Raw genomic sequence first — 23,802 nt, 5'->3', positions numbered from 1 at the left:
ATGGCCGTGATGTCCTTAAAATAAGTTATCTCTTCTCCAAGCTAAATATTGCTACTTCCTTAATCATTCTTCATCTAGTGCCCAGAATTTTTGGTGGTGTCATTTCCTTTCCTAAACTATAAGCTCCTTGATGTGCTTTTTGTTCTCTTCTCAAGTTTAGTGTGGTGATCTGTGCCCCTGTTGAATCCACAAATTTCTATTGAATGTGTTAACTCAATATGGAGATCTGACAAGACAAACCTGAACTCTGTAATTTCCAAATTCTGGCTCCTTAGGTACAAATGGAAGAAAAAGAAATACAAACATTCTCCTTCCACCCACCCAAACATGCTTAAAAATGACCAACAAGACCACAAACCACTTCTGCAAAACACTGACATGTCAGAAGTTTCAAGATATAGTTAGCCCAATAAAGCATTCATTGTAAGGGGACTGAAACTACAGTTTTCACTAACGCAGACTGGACACATGCCCAAGTCTCCAAATCCATCTCCCCTCTAAGACTTTGCTCTTAAATCCATCTGACCTTCCAAATGACAGAAAAATGGTCTGCTAAGAATAAAAAATTACATTTGTCATTAATTTGGAAAAGCTGAAAGGTGCTCAGTTTCTCAACTATATTAAGTTTATTTGGTCCTATTTGATTATAGACAGGAAACAAATATTAGCAACAAAGGGCACTTATTCTGCATGCAGTATAGACTACCAACGATTCAAATGAAGATATTAAAAGAGAAAAGCTACAAAACAAAATAAAAGCCATGCTTATCAAATTTGGAAATGACGACAACACTGGGGAGACAACTGGGTGACAGACTTTAGACACACAGATTGTGACATGTAGGAACAATCAGAAGATGCAAATAAAAATAAAGTAAAATAGAGAATTGTAACTTCCTGACCTTGAGTTCCCACACAAATACTGAGTAGGGAAGACGCAGCAGAATAATGCTCATGGTTTTGGTTGACTATAAACTCAAAATAAATCAACAGCTGCTCACAAAGCTCATCCATTCTTATGGAAGTGCACGCATTCAAATCAAACTCACACAGCCCTCATTTGCTACTGCTGAGCTGCCCTGAGGCTCAAAGGAATCACCAATTGTGAAAAATTACAGACCTCTGGTGGAAGTGAAGTTACAACCTCAGAAGAGAGTCACAGATTTTGATGAGTGTGAATTGTGTTTTAGTTTTCTACTGTTGCCTTTGGAGTATAAACCCTCAGGATGCTTCTGAATTACAAATGTCTGTCCCAACACTATGGCTCACTATGGTTTTCAAAAGAAATGAATGGACCTAAAAGAAAAATACATCCATCAGAAAGATACCTGTTAGTATGGAGTAAGTATATGAATTACCAAATATCACAAACTTATTTCTAGGAATCACAAACTTGTCTCTATAAAAATAACTATGAAGCCTATTACTTGGGTTAGTTTCTAATTATGGGTCCACTATTTAAAGAATCCAACAACTCTAAAACTAAACAATTTCTAAGGTCCTTTCTAATTATGATATAATTATGATTTCATGACCAAATCAATGTGGTCCATAAGGTATCAAACCCAGGACTAGCTTAATTTTTTTTTTTTTTTATATAATCTAGAAGTAGGAAATCTTCATATCTGCAAATAATCCTAAACACTTGGGTCAAAAAAATCAAATCAAGTACAAACTGCAAAGAATTTTTTTCTTAAGGTTATGTGAGAGGACAGGAAAGTAGTATACAGGCCTCAATATGGGCAAATACTGCCTGAAGAAAAATAATTTCAGCTCTTCTTTTAGAACAATAGCTCAGAACTATGACTAACCCAGAACAGAAAGCTGGGTGTCATTGTTCTGGTCCCTGCACTGTCACAATGTGCTTCCTCAGCCATACACACACATAGCCAGGGTTCTGGATAGCATCCTGAAGGATATTGGGAATAAAACGAAAAACAAGACATGACAAATCAGCACGCCATTAAAAACTCCAGTTTATCCCTATTGAATAGATGTTTCTGTCACCCAAACAGCTTAGTGAGGATGCGAAAGTGCTATCTGATATACAGGTTTCATTACATTCAGCCACCTGGTCTGCAGTAAGTGGAATGAATAATACTTTGATCTCACATCAAGCTAAGAAAAAGTGTTCACAGGAGCTTGCTATTTGGTTTTTCTCACCTATTCCGGATCACCCAGCAGATGAGGGTAAAAGCCTCAAACTGGGCCTCTTCTCTATCTCAAAGGAATTTCACGTAGCATATTCAAATGAAAGACTAACAAAGCCTTTGGCTCCTTTAACCCATAAGCCAAAAGTGTATGTAAAGACTACCCCCAAGACAAAATAACCTTATTCAAAAACATGAGAATGAAGACAGACTTACACCTTTTTCCTGCTCTCAAGGTAGTGGATATGTTTGTTTAGAACAATCTTTTCTACTTAACAGAGATGCTTACAAAGCTTCCCAACTAGAGTTAATGTAACCAAATTCTATGTTTTACCAGGTCAATGGAGAGTCAAAATTCAAATGTTGTTCACAGTAGTCACTCCCACAGGATCACAAACTCTCTATCAATCTTTATTGGAGTATCAACTGAACCTCTTTTAGGTCAAGTTTCTGTGGAAGGAACCCAGAAAATGGGAGCTAGAGAAAGACTCCTCTCTCGTTTATGGCTGTCAAAACATCTGCGGTCAACTTTCAGGAACAGATAATCGCAGAGTAAAATATTAAAGAACAGAATAAGAAACCCAAAATCCAAATTGTGTGTGTGTGTAAAAGAGTTTTATTTATAATAAAGGTGGTATTTTAAAACAGCAGGAATAAATGGTACTGAGGTTATTTCTTAACATTTGGAGCAGAAATTAAGTTAGTACCCTACCTTACATTATAATAAACTCCAGGAAGGTTAAGGGTTTAAATGCAAAAACAAAAACATTACATAGCTAGAATAAAACACAGGTGTATATTTATTTGCTCTCAGGGTAGGGAAGGTCCTTCCAAACCTAAGGGCAGAGGCAAAATACACAAAACATTAATAGATTTGACTATATAAAAACATAAAATTTCTATACATCAAGATAAAGTAAAAAAGCAAACTACATACTGGGGAAAGTCTTTGCAATAAATATGACAAATAATAATAGTCTAACTGTATTAAAGCTTTTATATATCAATAGGAACTGATGAGTACACCCCAATAGGAAAAAGGGGAAAGGGTATAGACAGGCAATCCACAAATAAATTACCAATAAACACTCACACAAAAATGTTCAATCCTATTATTAACAAAAGAAATACAAATTAGATAAAAACATTTTTTAACCTATTGAATTTGTAGATTGTCTTAAAAAAATAAAACTTTATGTCAATGAGAATCTTTAAATAGACATTCTTATACTGCCAGTGGAAGTGGAGGCCAATTTGGCAAAATGTATCAAAAGCTTTAAACATATTCATACCCTTTGACCCAATAATTCCACTTAAAGGAATTTACCCGGGGCCGAGCCCGTGGCGCACTTGGTAGAGTGCTGCGCTGGGAGCGCGGCGACGCTCCCGCCGCGGGTTCGGATCCTATATAGGACTGACCGGTGCACTCACTGGCTGAGTGCCGGTCACGAAAAAGAAAAAAAAAAAAAAGGAATTTACCCTGAGTAAATAATCACAGATTCACAAAAACATTGTACAAGGATATCCAAAGTATTTTGTATAAGATCCAAACATTGGAAACAACCTAAATATCCACCAACAGGGAATAGCACACACACGATGGAATATTATTTAACTACTAAAAACCATTTTCTCAAAGAATATATAATAACCTGGGGAAATATTCATGAATATGCTACGTTAATGGACATAATAAAAACTACTTAAATACAATAATTCTATTTTTGAAAGATACATACATATTATATGGTATGTAAAATAGAAATATATAAAAATTTGGAGGGAAATACAGTAGTGTTCTCTGCAGGTAGTTTTACAGATGATTTGAAAATTTTTACTTTGCATTTTTCTGTATTTTCCAATTTTCTACCAATCTAAATGTAATACTTTCATATTCAGGAGAAAATAAATATAATTTGAGGGGGGTAGGAAGGCAGACAACTAAACAGGACAGGCGCAAGGACAAACCAGCACACATATGCACTCGCAACTTCCCTCCACACTGCTCCTGGCTCATTAATCATTTTCTTCCAGGACTGATCATTCAACAAGTTTGAGACAAATCCAATTAAATGTATTATCACTATTATCACCCAGACACCTTATCCAAAAGTAGACCAAAAAATATTGTCAGTGCCTTGCTGACATCTAGATATGTCACATATACTATATTTCCCTGATATACAGTCCAGTAACCCTGTCCATCTAGACAATTTGGCAAGTCTGACATGACTTGTTTGACCTTGGCGAACCAATACTAGTTCCCAGTGCTCACCACTTCTTTTTCTGAGTATTTACAAAACAACTCAATAATCTAGTCTGGAATTTAACCCAAGACTTGCAAAATTCTCTTTCTCCTTTTTGAAAACCCGAAGGACATCTATCCAGATCCCTAATGTACATATTTATACAAAATATATTAATTTTCTTCTTTTGGTCTATTCAAACTTTTTATCACTTTATTTCATCAAGTAGAAAAATCACAAAATCTCTAGGGCCCTTACTTTTTAAAGATAACTAAATTCGGTGAAAAGTAAACAAAAGTCCATTTCAAGAGGATGAAAGCCTTATCAGAGGAAAGAAAATGGGAAGACATGACCCTTATTAAAGCAAGATTGTTACTAGCTCAAGACTGTGTGATTTAATGAGTCTAGGTAAAAATAGGAACTTGTAAGTTGAATTCACAACTCACTTCCACTTATCTAACACAGAATTTGAGTTAGAAGAAACATTAGAGATCATTTTACACATCAGAAAATTGAGTCCCTAAGAGGTAGGTTGATTACTTAAAAGATAAAGTCAGAACTAGAACCCAGGGCCTTGGCTCCTCTGCCAAGGTTTTATATAAACTATATATACAGATTATATATACACTGTATATATAGATTATATGTATATATTCTTACATAAAGAGCACAAAACCAGTATTTTTTAATTTCAGTGACCCAAATTATTCTACCTCTTCTATTTCTCTATTTAAAACAATAAAACAGGGGCCGGCCTGTGGCTCACTCGGGAGAGTGTGGTGCTGATAACACCAAGGCCACAGGTTTGGATCCCATATAGGGATGGCCGGTTGGCTCACTGGGTGAGCGTGGTGCTGACAACACCAAGTCAAGGGGTAAGATCCCCTTACCGGTCATCTTTTAAAAAAAAAAATAAATAAATAAATAAAATAAAACAATAAAACAATACCCTATTGTGGAATATAAGATTAAAGCTTTAAACAAAGCAATAGTGTCAACATGAGTCAAGATTTCAACAAGCAACACATCAAATTAAAAAGAAATACTGAAAAGCTATAATTAAAGAAATAATTCATTCTCATTACTACATATTATTCTAATCATTCTACCCCATCAAGAAGAACTAATGTTTTACAGACACCAAAGCTCCTAAGATTTTGCTTCAAACTATCTAACAAGGACAAGAAAGTGCCTGTCTAGCTAGGTTCTGAATGATTTGCCAGATCTAACTACCATTGTCCTTGGGCTACATGGAATACAGAAAAGCCCAGCACAAACACACACATCTTTGTATGAAGTTCAGGTCCAGGGGGCAAAACTGAAAGAAGGCTTAACTTTTTTTTTTTCTTCTAAGTTTACAAAACAGGGTGGGTCTAAAAGGGTGTAGCCACTTTGGGAAAAAGTCTGGCAGTTCCTCAAAAATGGTAAACATTGAGTTACTTTATGACCCAGCAATTATCACTCCTAGGTATATAACCAAGAGAATTGAAAACATATGTTCACACAAAAACTTGTATATGAATGTTCACAGCAGCACTATTCGCAGCAGTCAAAAGCTGGAAACAACCCAAATGTCCATTAAATCAAGAACAGATAAACAAAATGTGGGATAGAATGGAATATTATGGAATATTATTCAGCCATAAAAAGGAATTAAGTACTGATATATGGTACAACATGGATGAACCTTGAAAACATTATGCTAAGTAAAAGAAGCCAGATACAAAAGGCCACATATTGCATGATTTCATTTATATGAACCAGCCAGAATAGGCAACTTTAAGGAAACAGAAAGTAGATTAGTAGTTGCCTAGGGCTGGGGGGAGAAGAGGAGTTGGGAGGAAACAGGAGTGACTGCCAACTAACACAGGGCTTCTTTTTGGGGTAAAAATATTCCAAAATTGAGTGTGGTGACAGCTGCCCAACTCTGAAAATTCTAAAAACTGTTGAATTGTACATTTAAAATGGGTGCATTGTATGGTATGTGAATTCTATCTCAATAAACTTTTTTAGAAAAGGTGTTCCCTATCATTTTTATTAGGTCAACATTCCTAGCTAAAATTATCTATACCCAAGCTTTAAACCCCTCCAGCAAACACAGCAATAAGAGTGAGAGGTAGTTATCCTCCTGGTTCCTTCTAATCACCTGGGTAATAACATAGTTGGTTTGCTCTGGTCTCAGGTCAATTTGGAAACAGGGTGAGAATCAAATCAGAGAACTAAGCAAACCAAAACTGAACAGGAAACAATAAGCACATGAAATGATGCTCAAGATCATTAGCCATCAGGGAAATGCAAATCCAAACCACAATGAGATACCGCTTCACACCCACCAGGATGGCTAGAATCAAAAAGACTGACAACAAGTGTTGGGGAAGATGTGGAGAAATTGGAACCCTCACCCGCTGCTGGTGGGAATGTGAAATGGTGCAGCTGCTGTGGAAAGCAGCTTGGCCATTCCTCAAAAGGTTAAACATAAGAGTTATTGTATGACCCAGCAACTCCACTCATAGGTATCTATATCCAAGTGAAATGTACACATATGTTCACCCAAAAACTTGCACACGGATATTCATAGATCATTATTAATAATAGGCAAAAAGTGAAAACAGCCCAAATGCCCGTCAACTTGATGGATAAACAAAATGTGGTGTGTGTGGGCCGGCCCGTGGCTCACTCGGGAGAGTGCGGTGCTGATAACACCAAGGCCCCGGGTTCGGATCCCATATACGGATGGCCGGTTCGCTCACTGGCTGAGCGTGGTGCTGACAACACCAAGTCAAGGGTTAAGATCCCCTTACCGGTCATCTTTTTAAAAAAAAAAAAAAAAAAAAAAAATGTGGTGTGTGTGCGTATATATATATATATATATATATATAGAGAGAGAGAGAGAGAGAGAGAGAGAGAGAGAATATCATTCAGCCATAAAAAGGAATGAAGTATTAACACATGCTACATACAACACGGATGAACCTTGACAATATTATATTAAGCGAAAGAAGTCAGTCACAAAAGACCATATACTATATGAATCCATTTATATGAAATGTCCAGACTAGGCAAATCCATAGAGACAGGAAGTAGATTAGTGGTTGCCTAGGACTGAGGGGAAGGGCGGGTGGGGTGGGTAACAGCTAAAGGGCACAGGGTTGGTGAAAAATCTAAAATCAATTGTGGTGATGGTTGTACAACTCTGTGAACATTCTAAAAACCAATGAAGTATACCCTTAAATGAGTGAATTATAAGGACATAAGAAAATGAAAGATAAATACGAGAGTACTTCAAAAAGTTCAGGGAAAAATAGAATTAAAAGATAATATGAATCTTTCCATGAACTTTTTGAAGACTTGTTGTACAATTACATTTCATGTGAAGAAATGAGAAATACCTACAAAAATGTATTGCATTAATGTGTGTATGTACACACACACACACACACACACATTTTGGGGGGGGGGCGGCACTGGCCCCTAAGGGGACCGAACCCTTGACCTTGGTGTTACAACACTGCGGCTCTAACCAACTGAACTAACCAGCCAGCCCTGCATTAATATTCTTAAGCCTGCACACATTTGTTATTAAGTCAAACAAACCTACTCTCACCTTTTGGCTTCTCCTGGGGTTCCCCCGACAATCATTCCCTGGTAGTCTTCCTAAATACACTTTCCTTCTACAGGAGAGGGAGTCTCCCTCAAGCTTCCAGCAGCCCCTCTACCTCCGGGTTATTTCTTCTTTTGGGGCAGGAGTTTGTGGCCATCAAGACTAAAGAGCTAAGATTTGAGAGTTGGTTTTACTCCCTTTGTTAACAGCTTCTGGCACCTGAAGACTCTCAAGAGTGGAATCTTTTGCTGTGTCCAGACGCATCTGGGTAGGGAGAGGGGGCTCAGAGCTTCCCACAGTGGCAGAAGATAGTCGTGGCCTAATGGCAAAAGCTCTGGATCTGAAGTTCTCAGGAAATCTGACTTCAAACTTTGAGATTCTGCCCTTTATTGGCTGTGTGATCCTGAGCAAGTCACTCAATCTCTCTGAACCCCACTTTCCTCATCTGTAAAATGGGGATTATACCACCTATCCCACAGGGATATCCTGAAGATTAATGCTTACAAAAGTATCTGGAACAAAGAGATACTCAATAATTCAGTGCCAGGCTGCAGACTGAGTGTTGGGGACACAAAGATGAGCTGCCTTCAAATTGTTCACAGTGTAGAAATGCTACTAATGGGAATTCTTTTTCTTTCTTCCTTACCTTGTCCTTCTTTTAGGATGGCAATAGGAGTTTCAGAACTTTGATTCTTTGTCTTGGTATACTTTCACCTCTGTTCTCAAGAGTGATCATGCTGATAGGGTAGTAGTTATGTTTACATCCTTCATTCTCAAACAAGGGGAGATGGGATGGTTACTTAAATGTTATGGGGAAAATATTCCCTTTACGCTCTTAAGTATTGTCAACACTGATCCCTAACCCTTCCAGGCCTTACCTGAAGGTGTTTCCACGGTGTAAGTATGCTTACTCAGCACCTTAAAGTAAGTTATGGAAAAACTCTCATTCTCTCTCATTCCCTGTAACCCCAGCCTTCTGAATTTACATTCTAATTGAAAAGACTGGTCACGAAGGATCAGTTCCCAGTTTTACTACCTTAGTAACCAATTCCTGACTCACCTCCTGATTTTGAGATCAGGTTCTACTCTAAAAACCAAAGGGTTTTCTAAAAAAAAAAAAAAAAAAAAAAACTAGCTCAGTTCATAAACAGAGGCTGACACAAAGTAACCAGGGGCAAAATGTAGGCGGTCTCAAAATGTTATAATACGAAGCCCATCCTTCCCTTAATGGAGCAATTCCACAAGTCACAGAAAAATATTTTTCATTTTAGAAGAGACTGGAAGAGAGCCTTTTCTAAGAGCCAGTTTTTTGAATTTTCAATTTGAATTTTAAGCAGGATTATATATGCCCAAGAACATCATGCTATTTTTAGCTAATAGGTAGGACTGCTATGTCCACAATCGTTTGGAGCAATCAGGAGTGAAACTATTATATAGCATCTCTCACTGTGGTACCTTATCATTCAGCTCTTCTATTTCTATTTTAATATTTTCCAAAGCTTCGTCATAAAAACACTTGTAAAGCATCCATGCTAGGCACAATACAAAGTTCAAATAGAAAGACGTAGTTCCTATACTTCATTGTGAGTTTGACGCCCATTAAAGAAATCAGATATCTGAAAGAATCTTAAGGTTAGAGCATTCCCCAGTTGCCATCCAGCCCCTAAGTGTCCAGGGGAGATATATCAGGAAGCAACTATCCTAAATCTATCACTCTTCCAATGCTTGCACCCCCTTTATGTATAAAAGGAGAGGAATAATGAAAATGTTCTAAAATTGACTATGACAATGGAGGTACAACTCTGTGAATATACTAAAAGCGATTGTATTGTATACCTAAATGGAGGAATGGTGTGGTATATGAGTTACATCTCAATAAAGCTGTTAAAAAAAAAGGACAAAAGTTGTTCTTACTCTGATTATTCTAATTAGTCAAAGCTATTTTTAAAGCTCTCATGCTAAAGGCTGTCTAGCTAAAGGCTGCACTGGTTTGGCAACAGTGCCTCAGTGACCACCATGGAGATCACTCTAACTTTCCCCTCCACATACATCTTTCTTTCCCTCACTCTTTGCCTAGTCTCTCTTCTGTTATTTCCCCCGTCCCTTTCCTGTTGCCCCTCCGCTCTTAACTAGGTCTTAGGTCTCTCAGGTGTTACAAGCATGGTTTGTTCCAGCTGGTGGGCCTCAGGATTAAACTGACTGCAGACCCTCAGCAACTTTCCCTTCATGACCTTAGGCAAGTCATGTCCTGGCTCTCCTGTCACTGTTCCAGTCTGCGCAGTATGGGGTTTGACTACGTGATCCCTTCCAGCTCTCACATTCTATGTGAAAAAAATCCAAATAACGAACACTTACTTGGCCAATAACATGCAAAGTCTCTGCCATTTTTGCCGACAGACATATATTTGGATTATTCATTTTGTAAATACCCATCGTGATGCAATTCTCCAAAGAACTGTACTTAATATATTTATAAAATGATCAACATGGAGTCCTTATTTTTTAAAACTAGCACTTTATCAAAGAAAATGCTGAGCCCAACATGGTATGCTTGACAGTCCCTCTGGACCAGTCTCCAAGGGTCCATTTTCAAATGGAAAAAAAAAAAGCTTTTACATGTTGGGGCCCTGTTGGATTTATCAAACCAAAGAAAAATTAAATTGGAGTGGCAGAGCCTTAACAACAGTGGTTCAACTAAATCCTGAGAAGAAGGGCCCTGTTTAGAAAGTGGTAGAAAGACCTAACGTAAGACAGCATCTCAGCCTACATTATAAACTCTCAGAAATATGCTCAGAGAGCAATAAATACTGCAGGAATCCCCTTACCCTGGGCAACTTGCAGCTTTTTATGCAAACCAGTTGCATTCCCCCAACAAAAGTCATAGAAATATGTAATCACCAGTTTCCAACATACTACCACCAGACAAATTCACAGTATTGTTTCCATGTGCCCAACATCTGAGAGCAAAACCGAAAGAAACATCAATTTCTCCTACAAACACACACACAAATACGCAAGAGAAACCATTTCCTTTGTAGAACCTATGTTGTCTAAGTTGTGGGCATGAAACAGATAAATATTAGTTGCCGATAAAAATCAGACATTTAGCTCTATTACTGAGATGCCAACAGCACACGTATAAATCATAAGATCACCCTAAAGTGCGTTCCTCGTCAGTTAGCTGAACACCAAACATGGAGAAAAATGACTCGAAGTTATTTGCATCCCTCTTTCCCATTATCTCAGACCAACAAGCTCTCCTGTTAGTCCGTACACTTCTGCCCTCCATCAAAAGAGCCTCGTGCAAAAGGTGGCGGGCACTCTCTTCTTTCCCTTCACGATCTGAGGCACTGACTGAGCCTGGGGGGAGGGGGCGGAAAGGACAAAGGTAGGCGCTTCCGATCCCTCTTAGCTTGGTGACAGGGCTACCTGCCTGTCCCCTTCTCACCAAGGAAGCAGAGCACCTGCCAGGAAGAGGTCACTTCCTCCACCCTGGTTACCGGTCCAGGCCTAGGTGTCCCAGAAGCCCAGGCGCTGCAGCCCTAAGGGACAAAGGCCGGGCTTACAAAGGGGAGGAGGAGGTGAAAGAAGTTGGGGACAGTCTAAAACCCTTGCAAACTAAAAAGAGCGGGGGACAGGAGAATACTAAACCAACCTCGGCTGTTCTCAGAGGTAGCCAGGTTGGGTAGAGAAATGCGTGTGGGGGGAGGGGAAATCCTCTGGGGAAAGGGAATAGGGAGCTGCTGGGGGCGCAGCAGCCGGCAGGAGGGAGGCTGCGGGCAAGACTGAGGCCCTGGGGCGAGAAGGGGCACGGTTCGTGGGGGGAGAGGTGATGGCAAAGAAGTGAAGGCCAGCCAGGGCCCAGTGGAGGGAGAGCGGGCTCAGCACCCTGTGGCGCTCCCCGGGACTCGAGAGGGGCCCTCAGAAGGGGCTCAGAAGGGGGCTGTGGGCACGCGGCGAAGGCACTAGGAGAGAGCGCAGAGTGGGGCGCCGTGCTGGAAAAGAGGCTGAGAACAGAACCGTGGAGAGGCTAGGGGGGACTGCGAGGGAGCCTGACCCCCGTCCGCCCCACCTCACCTGGCGCCCGGTCGGAGTCCAGGTCTAGTGCTGAAAAAGCGCCACCTCCAGCCAGTCCCTCCGTCCCGCGCGGGAGACCACGGACACAAAGCGGGGCGCGCGGGAGGAGGGGAGGAGGCAAGAAGGGGGAGGGGGAGGAGGAGGAGACGCCCGAGGCGCGCAAGGGGGGAAGGAGGGGCGCCCGCCGCCCTCCGCCTGGGTCAGGGGGCGGGGCGTGCGGCTGGAGGCCGCGCTTGGCCGGTCAATGGTTATTCCGCCGGCCGGCAGGCTGGGGCGCGCCTTCTCGCAGCTCACCTCGGCACCTGGGACTCGGCTGGCCCCTGGCGATCGCAAGCGCCATTTGCATAACCAGCCCCGCCCACTCGTCCCAGCCAGCGGACTGCTCACTGAGAATACAAAGACGGCCACCCGTCGCTCCCTATCCCCCTAACCCAAGAGCACAGAATCACCTTTTCAGCGCGTTTATGGGTCTTTCACGATATCTAGGTGAGGGGAGAGGTATGGAGGGCAGGGGGTGTCATAGAGGTTTGGTCCAAGATCTCTTAAAAGGTTGGATCTCTTCTCCCTGAGGTCCTTCTAACCAAGAGCTGCTCTCCTTTTTCATGGCACACAGTTCCTGTCTTCGCCTCTGAGCCCTCCGCCTCCCCTTTTTCCAGTTGCCCTAATCTCTGTGCTTCTTCCCGTAGGCTGCTGCCCACTACTGGCCTTCTGCTGCACTGCGGCCCTGATCAGCAAGCTCTGAGTACAGACTTGATTAATGCTCCCAAGCGCCCAAACCAACCCCTACCCAGAAGAAAAAGGAGAGAGGAAGAGGTTAGTGCACTAAGGTAGAAGGGACCTGGTTAAATGGCTTTGTTACCTATGATAGCAAAAAGCCAACACTTAGTAAAAGTCTAAACTCTCCCACATCATCTTTTCCCACCTTCCGTTCTCCTACCTTCAGGTCTGTACTGTGCTACAATGGTGACTGACTGGCCAGCCCGTTTCAAAGCAGCTGCAGCCTGCTCATGAGTTGCATTCCTCAGGTTCACTCCATTCACCTGTCCAAAGAGAGAAGCAATGAGCCACCCCAAAAGCAAGAAAGGGAGTCTTCTGTTCTAGCAGTTAGGAGAGGGAGATGGGTAGCCCATCCCTAAGCCTATTTGGAGGCCTTTCCCGGTATTCCAACTTTGCCCCTAAAATAAGACCTAAAGGATATGACATCTCTAGTGTAATAATTATCTTTGTGTATGTCAAATGCCAATCAGGGTTAAGATCCAAGAGACATTCATTTCCTCCTCAAGGATAAGTCTGGTCTTGGTCCCTGTCCCTTATTAAGGACACGTCGTATGGTGACAAAATGTTTTTTCCAGTTCTTAGCCCTTCCCTCATCTCAAGAAGCATTCCCTGGAGGAAGCAAGGTCTCCCCTCCTCCCTTTTAGACTGGCAAAGCTCCCATCCTCCCACCCCTCCTTTGTCTCCTCACCGATAAGATCCGGTCTCCCCTGCGCAGCTCCCCACTCAGGTCAGCTGGGCCTCCCGCCAGGATAAAGGAGACAAAAATGCCTTCTCCATCCTCTCCTCCTACGATGTTGAAGCCCAGGCCTGTGGAGCCCTTGTGCAGGATGATCTTGCGGGGCTCTCTGGTGGGAAAGGAGTGGAGGGGTCAGGGTAAGGTAGATATGAACTATTGTCCCTGTGAGGTGCAGCCTGGAACAAGGCCCATATTTGCTGCACGGAGTAAGGACTTGGGTCCCTATGTATGATACCCTGTTCCTCCCTTCGTCTCCTGAAACCTGCTTGGCTGCTGTTTTATGCCAGGTGCCAAGTTTCAGTTCCTCTTTCCTCCCTTCTTCCTGAGGGCTTGGAGTCAACTTCCCAGTGGACAGTCCTCTACTCTGTCAGGTTAACAGACCCCTACCCTGAACTCTAAAGACCAAATCTCAGAGCCCACTCACTGGTCCTATCCTATCAACCTGTTGATGAACCCTGGGCCACAAGAAGAGGAACCAGTTAGGGGCGGGAGAATCACCCTGGGGTTGATTGCACTCACCATCCACAAGATGTGCAAACTCACTTTACACATGCTCCTCTGCAGTCTCAAAATTCCACCCACCAACTATGACCCCCTCCTACCTTCCCCAACAACATATTTAGTCAGCAGCTACCACTGTGTACCCCTGCTAGGTGATGTGGGAGACAGATAAAGAAATCCCAGGTCCCAAAAAGCAGCTTAGGAGTCAAATTGAAGAGAGGAGCCAAGCACATGAAAATTTCGACTAAAACTAACCACATCGAAGGAACTCCTCTGTAAATGGTCAGTGTCATCAGGTGAGAACAAACAGCCACACAGGTATATCTATACAACCCAACTCCCAGCACACTCTCCCAGTTCACCGCCTTCATTTATTACAAGCATCTTTTATCGGAGGAGCCCCAAGCCGCAAGCAAGACTCCTCCTTTCTTGCTCCCAGTTTCGGGTTCGAGGCTCCCTCCCTGAGCCCTGAACGCTCTTCATCACAGCCATCCGTTCCTACCTGGTATCCCCTCCGGGCCGCAGGGAGCGGAGCGGCCAGGCCCACCTCTGCGAAGCCCTCCTCCAGGCCGAAGCCGAGGCTGAGCCCAAGCCCAGGGCCAAGCCGGAGCCTGAGAACTTGCGGGCCCTCTCCATGGCTCCTCTGGCTCTCCCCCGTCCGCCTACCCTTCCGGCTCCACTGCAGCCTGCCCAGCAGCCTGCCAGGCCCCACCCCGCAAACCTGTCCCCCGGAACCCCGGCCGGCCCGACCAGTTCCAAGGCGGGGCGCAGCCTCCGCCGCTGCCGCCAGTGTGGGGCGGGGCAGTTGCCCGCGAGGCCACCCGGCCGGTCAGCCTCTCAGAATCCCACCGAGCCCACCAGCTGAACTGCTTTCTCCTCTAATCTGGAACGGTTGCAGTAGAGGGGGCTGCAACTACCCCAGAGCGGGAAACCCCGCAGCCCTCACCTCCTCAGCCCCCTAAAGCTCCACCCCACCCTTTATCTGCACTTTCAGATGGGGCCATTCACTCGGCACTCCCCCTGATGGTAGAACTTGTTCCTGCGGCCACCTCTGTCCCTCTCTAGGGCCCCAAGGGCTGAGAGAGGGCCCTAGACCCCGAAGCCTATAGTGATGAGGGCCTTATCCTCTTCTTTGCCATACTACAAGTAGAATGAAACGGCCAGAAATAGCTTCTTCTCCTCCCCATCTATCTCTAGGTAGGACGAATGGGGCGGGGTCTTACCTGGTGAAGTCCTCCTCAGCCAGCATGTGCCTGGGAATAGGAGAGTAGCGGGTGGGGGGAACCTGAGGAGGCGCAGGGTAGCTGACCTTGCTCTCCACAGCCCCGAGATAACCCAGGCTGGAATTATGGCTTATGTGGTTGTCAGCCAAGGCAGTAAAAGCTGGAATCATGAAAGGGAGAGAAGAGTTCAGAGACCATTCCAGGCAGGTACTCTACCCCGACCCCCTCCAAGGATTTCCTCACACCCCACTTCTGGTGCAAAAGAGACCAATGGATACTGATTCCTCAGGCTGCTCCTTCCCATTCCATCCATTCCCCCCCACCCCCACCCCCCAGGGTTCCTCCTCCGCAGTCCCTTTCTAAATCCTGGGCTCACTCCTGTGAGTCTTAGAAAGAGCTGAAGTCAAGGCAGTCTACAAAGAAAGGCATGACCAGAGGTGTGACTAATAATAATCCCTCACATCTCTATAGCTTAATACAGTTTTCCAAGAGCTTTCTTGTCCATGATCTCATTTGATCCTTGCAGCACTCCTATGAGGAAGGCAGCACATATATCATTAGCTCCTTTTAGCCAAAGAGGAAACTAAAGACAGGTGAAAGGGACTTGTCCAAGGGCACCCAGCCCTAAGGGACAGAGCCGGGAGCTGGACTCAGTTCTTCTGAGCACTGTCCTCTGTGCTTGCTAACAAGCGGTATGAATTTCTTCCCCTCCAAAAACCAGGGGGCAGGGCTTCAGGCCAGGGACAGGGGCCGATGAGTACGTACTGCTGGCATAGTCAGGGGGAGCATACATGTCGTTGAGGTGGAGGCTGCCTGGCTTGGCCACCTTCAGATAGACCATATCAGATGTGTTCTTCAGTGAGGCCACAGCTTCCTCATGCCTCACATCCTGCAGATTAGTATTGTTCACCTAGAAGAGGAGAGGCCTCAGGCTAGGACTTGGGAGAAGGGAAGGCCTCTCCAGGGAACCCTGATGGGTGCCCTTTCAGTGAAATTCAGCAGTGCGCTAACAGAGGCCCAGGTATAGTGCTATGAGGAGCAGAGAGACAGGACGTAAGGGTAGGGCAGGTGAGGGAGACCCAGCCACAGAAAGAACGGCCTTGGTATCTGGGTAAATACAACTCAGATGATACTCCTGAATTTTCCCATGATACCTTGTCCCTGAGTGAGGTTTAGGTGGAGTGAGAAGGTGATGGAGCTCCTCTCCCCACCCTACCATTTGGGCATCCCCATGAAGGCTGTCTCACCGCTAGCAGCCGGTCCCCAATCTGTAGGCGTCCGTCCTTCTGAGCAGCACCCCCCTCGATGATCTTGGTAATATAGATGCTGTTGTCTCCTGGGATGTGCTGGTTGCCAATGCCCCCAGCAATGCTGAAACCCAGGCCTGGGCAGGAGCCAGCAGGGAGTGGGAGAGGGCCACAAGGAGAGGTTACAGTGTTCACTCAATCCTAAATCCAACCCCCCTCACCCAGCCAACCCATTGGCACCACAGAAACTTTCCCTAGGGATCCCAAATACTAGGCTGCCATCCTGAGGTCAGTAAGGAGGAGACCTAAGGTCAAGAAAGAAGACTGATCTGGAACCAGGGGAGTCAGGCAAGGAGTAAAGCCATTCCCTTCCATTCCCTATGGGACCAGCCGGGACCTGGGGCTGGGGAGGCTCTGGCTAGAGCACAGGAACCTGGAGGGCCACACCTTTGGGCCCTTTGAGTAAGTTGACCTCCATGATGGTCTCTGGTGGGGGCTGTCGTCTCCGCACCACCAACCGCACCACAGGGCCTGCCTCCTTCAGCGCCTCCACGGCCCGGCTGTGCACCACCTCTGACACGTCCACCTCATTCACCCGCAGCACACAGTCATTCACCCTGCGGGGAAGCCCAAGAGGCATGACACTGCGCCACCGCCCCTCCACCCATTCTCTTGCTTCTTCCTACTCATTTCCTCTCCCCTCCTCCTTTCTTCTTTCCCCCTCCCCTTCTCAGATCTAATAGAATGGTCATCCTGCCAGGTTGGCCCTCCTCCCCTCATCTCCACCCTGCCCCTACCACCCACAACCCTGCTTCCAGGCCATCTCACCCCAGCCTCCCATCCATGGCAGCTGCTCCACCAGGGATGATCTTGGTAATAAAGATGCCAGGGTCATCAGGGACATGGGGGTTGTCAATGCCACCAGCGATACTAAAGCCCAGACCGGAGTTGCCCTGGAGAAGGGGATGGAAGGGCACAGTCTGTTCACTCTGAGGACACAAAGGAGGGTTCCAGGCACCCAGCTCCCCCTGCATCCCAGAGCAGGTTCTCCAGGCTTCAGAAGGCGCCATGGCAGACTGGGGCACATTCGTCAGAAACCTGGCAGTTTCCCAGCCTGTGCTGACCATTCTGGCAGGGTGGCCCCAGCAAACCCATCCTCTCCTCAATTCCCCAGGTCTCAGAGAGCAAGGTCAATTACTATTTGTTAGTGGGTTGATTGATTGATGCAGTGATGTGGCCTCTGAGGACCACTGTTTCCCCATCCTCCCAATGCAGGTCCCCCCATGAATCTTGAAACTGAGGTTCAGGGCCCTCTCCTCTCTTGGCTCCAACCCTTTCCTCCCCTTTCCTCCTTTCCCCACTGGCACACTCACCCGCTCAAGTACTATCTCCTCATATTTGAACATGCCATCACTGCCATTCACCTAGGGGAAGACACGGGCAGTTCCCTCAGTGCCTCCTGCCCTTGCGGCCATCTGCCCCCATCAAACAGCCTCCTCCCCCACTCCCACAGAGTAGGAGAGCCTGAGTACGCCCCAGGGCACCTCTTGGCCACAGATGGGAACGTGCTGCCCCCAAGGAGGCCACTCCCCTCCCCTTGCTTCCAACCATATCAGGCCAAACCCAGCTGCTCATTTAGCCCAGATCAATTGTCTGAAACTGAGCCAGCCAGTGGTGCACTCACCGAGAGGCTGGGTTCCAGGGCCTCGGGGCTCACTAGGAGGGGTGCAGGGCTGGCCTAAGGGGGATGGCAGAGATGGAGCATGACGGGCAGACCATGCCGCATGCCACATCCATAGGGGGTACCCAGTAGCCTGGACAGGAAACCCCTCCCCTTTTGAACCATAGCTCTCCCCGACTTAGGGATCATAGATTTCCACCATGTCAGACCTGGAAGGACAGAAGAAACCATCTTGTCTAACCCTCTTCATGTGACAGATGGTGACACTGAGGCCCAGAGAGAACATGGGATATGCCTAAGGGCACACTGGGAGTTAGTGGCAGAGCAAGGGCTAGAACCTGGTCTCCAGGGGTTCTTTTGATTAAAGCAAGTGTCAAGGCCACTGATATTTTAGTCACTTGTCCCCTTCCCCTAGCATGGGAAAAAGGAAAGTTGTCCCCTTCAGAGTACCTCATGAACCCTCATTCTACACCTCCTTTTGTGGTTCCAGTAACCCAATTCTTCAAATAGGCAGAAGGAGTCAAAGTCCCAATTCATTTTCTACCAAGGGACTTTTGGTCCTGAACCCTTTGTTTTCCAGCAGAAAAAGCTAGGGTGGGATATGGTCAGGAGTCAGAGGCAAAGCCTCTGACAGGAGAGACAGGAGGCAGGGTGGACAAGATTCCCCCTGAGGGAGAAATTGATGACCCACAGACAGATCAGGGTCTGTGGTCTTCAACACATGGTAGCCACAGGAGGAGAGGCAAGGGAAGGGGTTGAAAACAGCGGGTTGGCTTGACCAACCACAGAGGTGGCCTCCCAGACAGGACATACTTGTGGCCATTTTGTCAAGTGAAAATGAGATTCTGGACAGTCAAGTAGCATCTGCTCCCTGGCTCCCACTCTCATCCCCAAGAAAAGAAGCCCTCTTGCCTCTCTCCCCAAGTATCCTGGCACCCCTCCCCATCTTTCTCTGGCTGTGTTGTCCCTTTCCTGACTCCTGGTCTCCTCCTCAAAAGAGGAGAGGTGGAAACCCAGGGTGGGGGCTCCTCCACATGCTCTGCTCAGCTTCCCCCCTCCCACCTCCACCCCACACAGCTTTGGCGTCAAGAAGCAGAGGAGAGGGGGAGAGGGCTGGCTAGTCATGCTTCCACCATTTGTGGGTCTGGCCCCAGGACTTCATGCCCTGCAGCCCGGGGGGTTGGTGGAAGGACTGCAGCTGTAGCCTCACCCTGATCCCCGATCCCAGGAGGAAGAATCAATGGCTCCTCAGAGACCGAAACCAGCACAGATGCCTAAGGTACCATGCAACAGCCACACAGGCAAAAAGACACCTATGCAGCTCTTGTATGCATCTGGTATACCATGTGTGCCTACATGTGACAAGCCACGCCTCAACCCAGCTTGAATGGTACCTAGAGGCTCCTGGCTCCCAGTAGTCCATCTTCCAGCTCCTACCCCACTCTCACTCAGGGACCTCGCTCCCAGAGCTAGAAGCCATCCAGGGACCAGCCCTGGCAAAGAAATCTTGGCCAACTGGCCCAGCCCTGGGATTGGCACCCATCTCTCAGCTGGGCAGGACAAGCATGAGAGGGTGTTTGCAGGGGGAGGGCCCCAGGACAAAGGGGCAAGGAGAGAGGGGCACTCGCTGGAGAGGGCAAGGAGCCAAGGCAAGGGACATGGGAAGCAGTAAGTTGTGGACAGACAGAAGGCCAGAACCGAGGACTCCTCTCCCAGAAAGTCCCCTCCTTTGCTTCTGAGTGAGAGCACATCCTATCCCCAGAGGAGGACAGAAGCAACCAGAACGGTCACTAGCTTAGGGCAGTCAGCAACTACCCTCAACAGCAAAGCCTTCTCCTCTTCTCTCCATACCCTGGGAGCTGCAGAGTTGGATAACCAGACAGGTCCTCCGCCATGCCTGCCAGGGACCTGGCTCTGCCGGCCCAGCCTCCATTTTGCTGCTTCTCCCACAGATGCTCCTTCCATTTTCTAAGCTGGCAGTTTAGGCTGGGAGTGGAAGCCAGAGTTGTGCCCGGCACCCAGGGGCTCCCAAGCTGTGCCAAGTCAGGGCTGGGGGCTAAGCTCTCCCACATCTGGGGGTATCCAAGGAAAACATGCCCCACTGGGGGCCAGTCCCTGCACCGGGGCAGCTGCCCCTTGCCTGGCTCCAGGCACCATGCCTGCTCTGGAGCTAGGAAGCTTGCTTCAGTGCCCCCCAACCCCCACCCCAACACATACACTTCAGAGCTGCTTGGACAAAAGAGCCCGTCCTCTCAGCAGCCTCTCAGCCTTGCTTGGGACGTGTCTCTTGCCTCCTCTCCCTCCTTTCCGTTGCCTGTCAAGCGCCTCTCACCAGGGACACCACACACACACAAATGCACAGAGGCACACACAAGCACACGCATGAACACTCTTGCAGCCACATGCTCACACACATAATATACATGTAGCCACACACACACAGGCAAACACATTGATCCTTGCAGCCTCATCTACAGAGACACCTCCACATTGAGAGAGACATCCTCACACGTCCATGTGCACATTCACACACAAAGGGACTGGGACAGAGAGGGACTCATGGCATCCACGGATGAAGCTCAGGAAGCTGGGCACATGGGCTCCCCTACATAGATTCATGGGAGCTCCATTGCCTTCCTCCACACACCCCAACATACAAATACACACATATGTCCCCCCATGCAAAGCACCATGCCCCCTCCTCCCTTCCTGTGGAGACACACACCACACACAGCCCCCGCAGAACCTCCCGCCCCCTGCCAGACACAGAGACACTGCCAAACCCCCGCACAGAGACAAACCCAATCCCCCATACAGGAAAATGTGCTCCTCCGCCATACCTTCACTCCCTGACACACACAGCTCCTCCCAATGCCCTCCAAATGGAGACCCCCCCAAACAGACACACACAGAGAACCACACATTTCCATCCGCCTCTCTGCCCAGCTGCAATGCTAGGGCTCAGGGTCCATGGGCTTGGAGCCCCAGCAACCCTTGCTGCACCCGAGGCCTCTAGGCCCCCATTCTCCAGCCTTTCCAGGTTGCCCCACCGCCCCCCTTCCGCTGGTCCATACCTGCTCATACCAGTCCCGATTGGTACAGGTGCACTCAGGCCACCAGCTTGGGCCGCTGCCGTTGAGTTTTGGGGTGCTCTTGCCCGGGACTGGCTTAGGGGGCACTGGCCCCACATCCCGGCCGGTGGGGATAAGCTTGGCCTTGGTACGAGGGGTGGGGGTGGCCCCCGCCTGCGAGGGCAGGGTCTGTGAGCTGTAGCCCCCATAACCCGCGCTGGCCCCATTGCCCCCACCTGGCCCGTAGGGGTCGGGCACCTGCCAGTCCCCGTAGCTGGGAGGCTCGAGGCGCCGCAGGGCGGCCAGGCGGGTCACCTCGTAGCACTCTGGGCACTTACAACAGTGCTGGTGCTTGTGCATGGCACTGCCCCCCGCTGCTCGGACCCCCCAGCCCACGCCGGTTTCCACGCCGCCGCCGCCGCCGCCACCGCCGCCGCCGCCGGGCTCCCGGGCACACTCACACTGCTCGGACCAGGAGGGGGGGGGGACCCGTGGGGGAGCCCGGGCGGAGCGGGGCCTGGGGCCGGGCGGGCGTCCCGGGGCCTCAGCCCCCACACTGCCCCGCACCCACGGCTCCCCCTCCAGCACTGGTGGCTCCGTGTCGCCCGTCGTGGCTCCTGGGCCGAGGCCCAGCGGCAAAGAAGAAGCGGGAGCCCAGGCAGAGGCTGGGTGCTGCGAGGACCGCTTCTGCTCCGGTCCCCAGGATGGATCTGAGTGGAGTCAAGAGCATCTCTCCCTGACTCCCTTCTCAGTTGATTCCAACCAATCAGGGCACAGAATCAGGCAGCGGCAGCGGCAGTGGCAGGAATGCTAAACGGCCGCTCCTTAAAGGAACAGAGGCAGTAGCGCCCCCAGGGTTAGCCCCAGCTCCCAGATTACTGGGGTTCCGCTGACCCTAGGGTGGGGGCAGAGGACTTGGGCCACAGCAGAGCTCAGGCACCCGATCTCGTGCCCTCATATCCACAATTTCAGCCCGTCCTCCCCCTACTCCACCCTACCCCACTTGCAAGAGGGAGTTTCAGGGAGATGCTCAATGGGTCCCCGGCTTGCTCTGAGCTGGGGTCACCAGAAGTAAAGACTTAAGGCAGCAGAACCGACCGAAAGGACGTTGGAGCAGCGCGAGGGAGGTGCTCTCCCCTACAGGGGAGCAAGGAAGAGGGCAGCACATGAGGCCCACTCTCCTGTCAATGCCTCCTCCTCAGGACTAGTGTTCTCACAACCTCTAGGCCCCGAAATGACTACAACCTCACACTTGACCTTCTTCCATCACTAGTGAGGGACTCAACCCTAGAACAGGCAGTAACAGAAAGCTCTAAGTCTTTGTCTCTGGTCCATAAACCCCTGTCTCCTCCACTCCACCCTGACATGGTTATGATAGGGGAAGGAGGTTTAAGATGCCAAGAGGAAAGAGAGTCAGGACTGGTGGAAAGGTAACAAGAGATATGAAGTGAGAGAAACCATTCCGTAGGTCTGGAGAAAAACTTGGGAAAACCTGCCCAAGGACATCTCTTGAGGCTCAGCATGTTGGGGGATGGAGGAAGAATGACATACCAGAAAGACTCTATCTTTTTGTCATTCTTGTTTTGTATTTTACTACCAATTATTGAGTCTTTACAAAGTCCTAACTGCTTTACATGCAAACAAAAGCCCTACCAAGGTGGTGCTATTATTATCTTAATTTTACCAATGAGAAATTGAGGCTCGGAGAGGTTAACACAGCTAGGTAACACAGCTGGATGTGACAGAATCAGGATGCAAATTCTGGCCATTTGACGGCAGAGTACTTAAATGAAGTATATTGACTTCAGAGAATACTCTGAACCACTCTAGTACATTTGGTCTATTCTAAGTTCTCCTGCAGAACTTAGACTTCAGTTCAATTCAGTAAACATTCATTGATCATCTATTCTGTGCAAGACCTTGACCTTGGTTCTAAGGATACAGAGATTCATTCTTAATTCAACAAATATTCATAGAGCACCTACTATGTACCAGACACCATTCTAGGATTTGGGGATATAGCAGAAAACAGAACAGAACAAATCTCTGCCCTCAGGGAGCTTACATTCTAGTGAAAGGACACAGACATAAATAAGCATAATAAATCAGGAAATTATATAGTATATATAGTAATAAGCATTGTAAGAAAAATAAAGAAGTAGAGCACAGTAAGGTGGATTGGTAATGCTAGGGGAGGACACCAGGTTGTGATCTCTTTTCTTCAAGTTTTTTTACCCCCACATTTTAAGATGAAAAATTTCAAGCATACAGAAAAATTGAAGGACTTTTACAGTGAACACCCAATAAGCCACCACCTGGATTCTCATGAATATTTTACTATACTTGCTGTTACACTTCTGTCTTCCATATATCCCCTCCAACACTTTTTAAGATGAGAATTTGCAAGCATACAAAAATTTTGTAAGAATAGAACAATGAACACCACTGCCCTCATTGAGTCAGCAATTGGTAATGTTTGCTCCATCCATCTA

The 23,802-nt window shown here is 47.3% G+C and overlaps 1 protein-coding gene across 5 annotated transcripts in view; it reads right to left on the bottom strand.

The window, feature by feature from the left end:
- The window catches only part of DLG3 (discs large MAGUK scaffold protein 3), a 51,422-nt gene extending 29,752 nt beyond the window's left edge, over positions 1-21,670 (bottom strand). For 2 of the 5 annotated variants that reach the window (XM_063084207.1, XM_063084208.1), the window contains exons 1-10: positions 21,314-21,670; positions 18,243-18,296; positions 17,932-17,982; positions 17,387-17,511; positions 17,006-17,175; positions 16,559-16,695; positions 16,077-16,221; positions 15,312-15,471; positions 13,540-13,696; positions 13,012-13,114 (exon numbers count right to left, since the gene is read on the bottom strand). In XM_063084207.1, coding sequence (XP_062940277.1) covers positions 13,012-13,114; positions 13,540-13,696; positions 15,312-15,471; positions 16,077-16,221; positions 16,559-16,695; positions 17,006-17,175; positions 17,387-17,511; positions 17,932-17,982; positions 18,243-18,296; positions 21,314-21,670 — 1,459 coding nt within the window. The remainder of the gene's footprint in view (positions 1-13,011; positions 13,115-13,539; positions 13,697-15,311; positions 15,472-16,076; positions 16,222-16,558; positions 16,696-17,005; positions 17,176-17,386; positions 17,512-17,931; positions 17,983-18,242; positions 18,297-21,313) is intronic. The other 3 variants (XM_063084209.1, XM_063084210.1, XM_063084211.1) reach the window with 2 other exon arrangements.
- Between the last annotated feature and the right edge of the window lie 2,132 nt (positions 21,671-23,802).

The sequence above is a fragment of the Cynocephalus volans genome, chromosome X (genome assembly GCF_027409185.1).
Source record: "Cynocephalus volans isolate mCynVol1 chromosome X, mCynVol1.pri, whole genome shotgun sequence".
NCBI classification, from domain to species: domain Eukaryota; kingdom Metazoa; phylum Chordata; class Mammalia; order Dermoptera; family Cynocephalidae; genus Cynocephalus; species Cynocephalus volans.
This window is presented reverse-complemented; position numbering and strand designations above follow the sequence as displayed.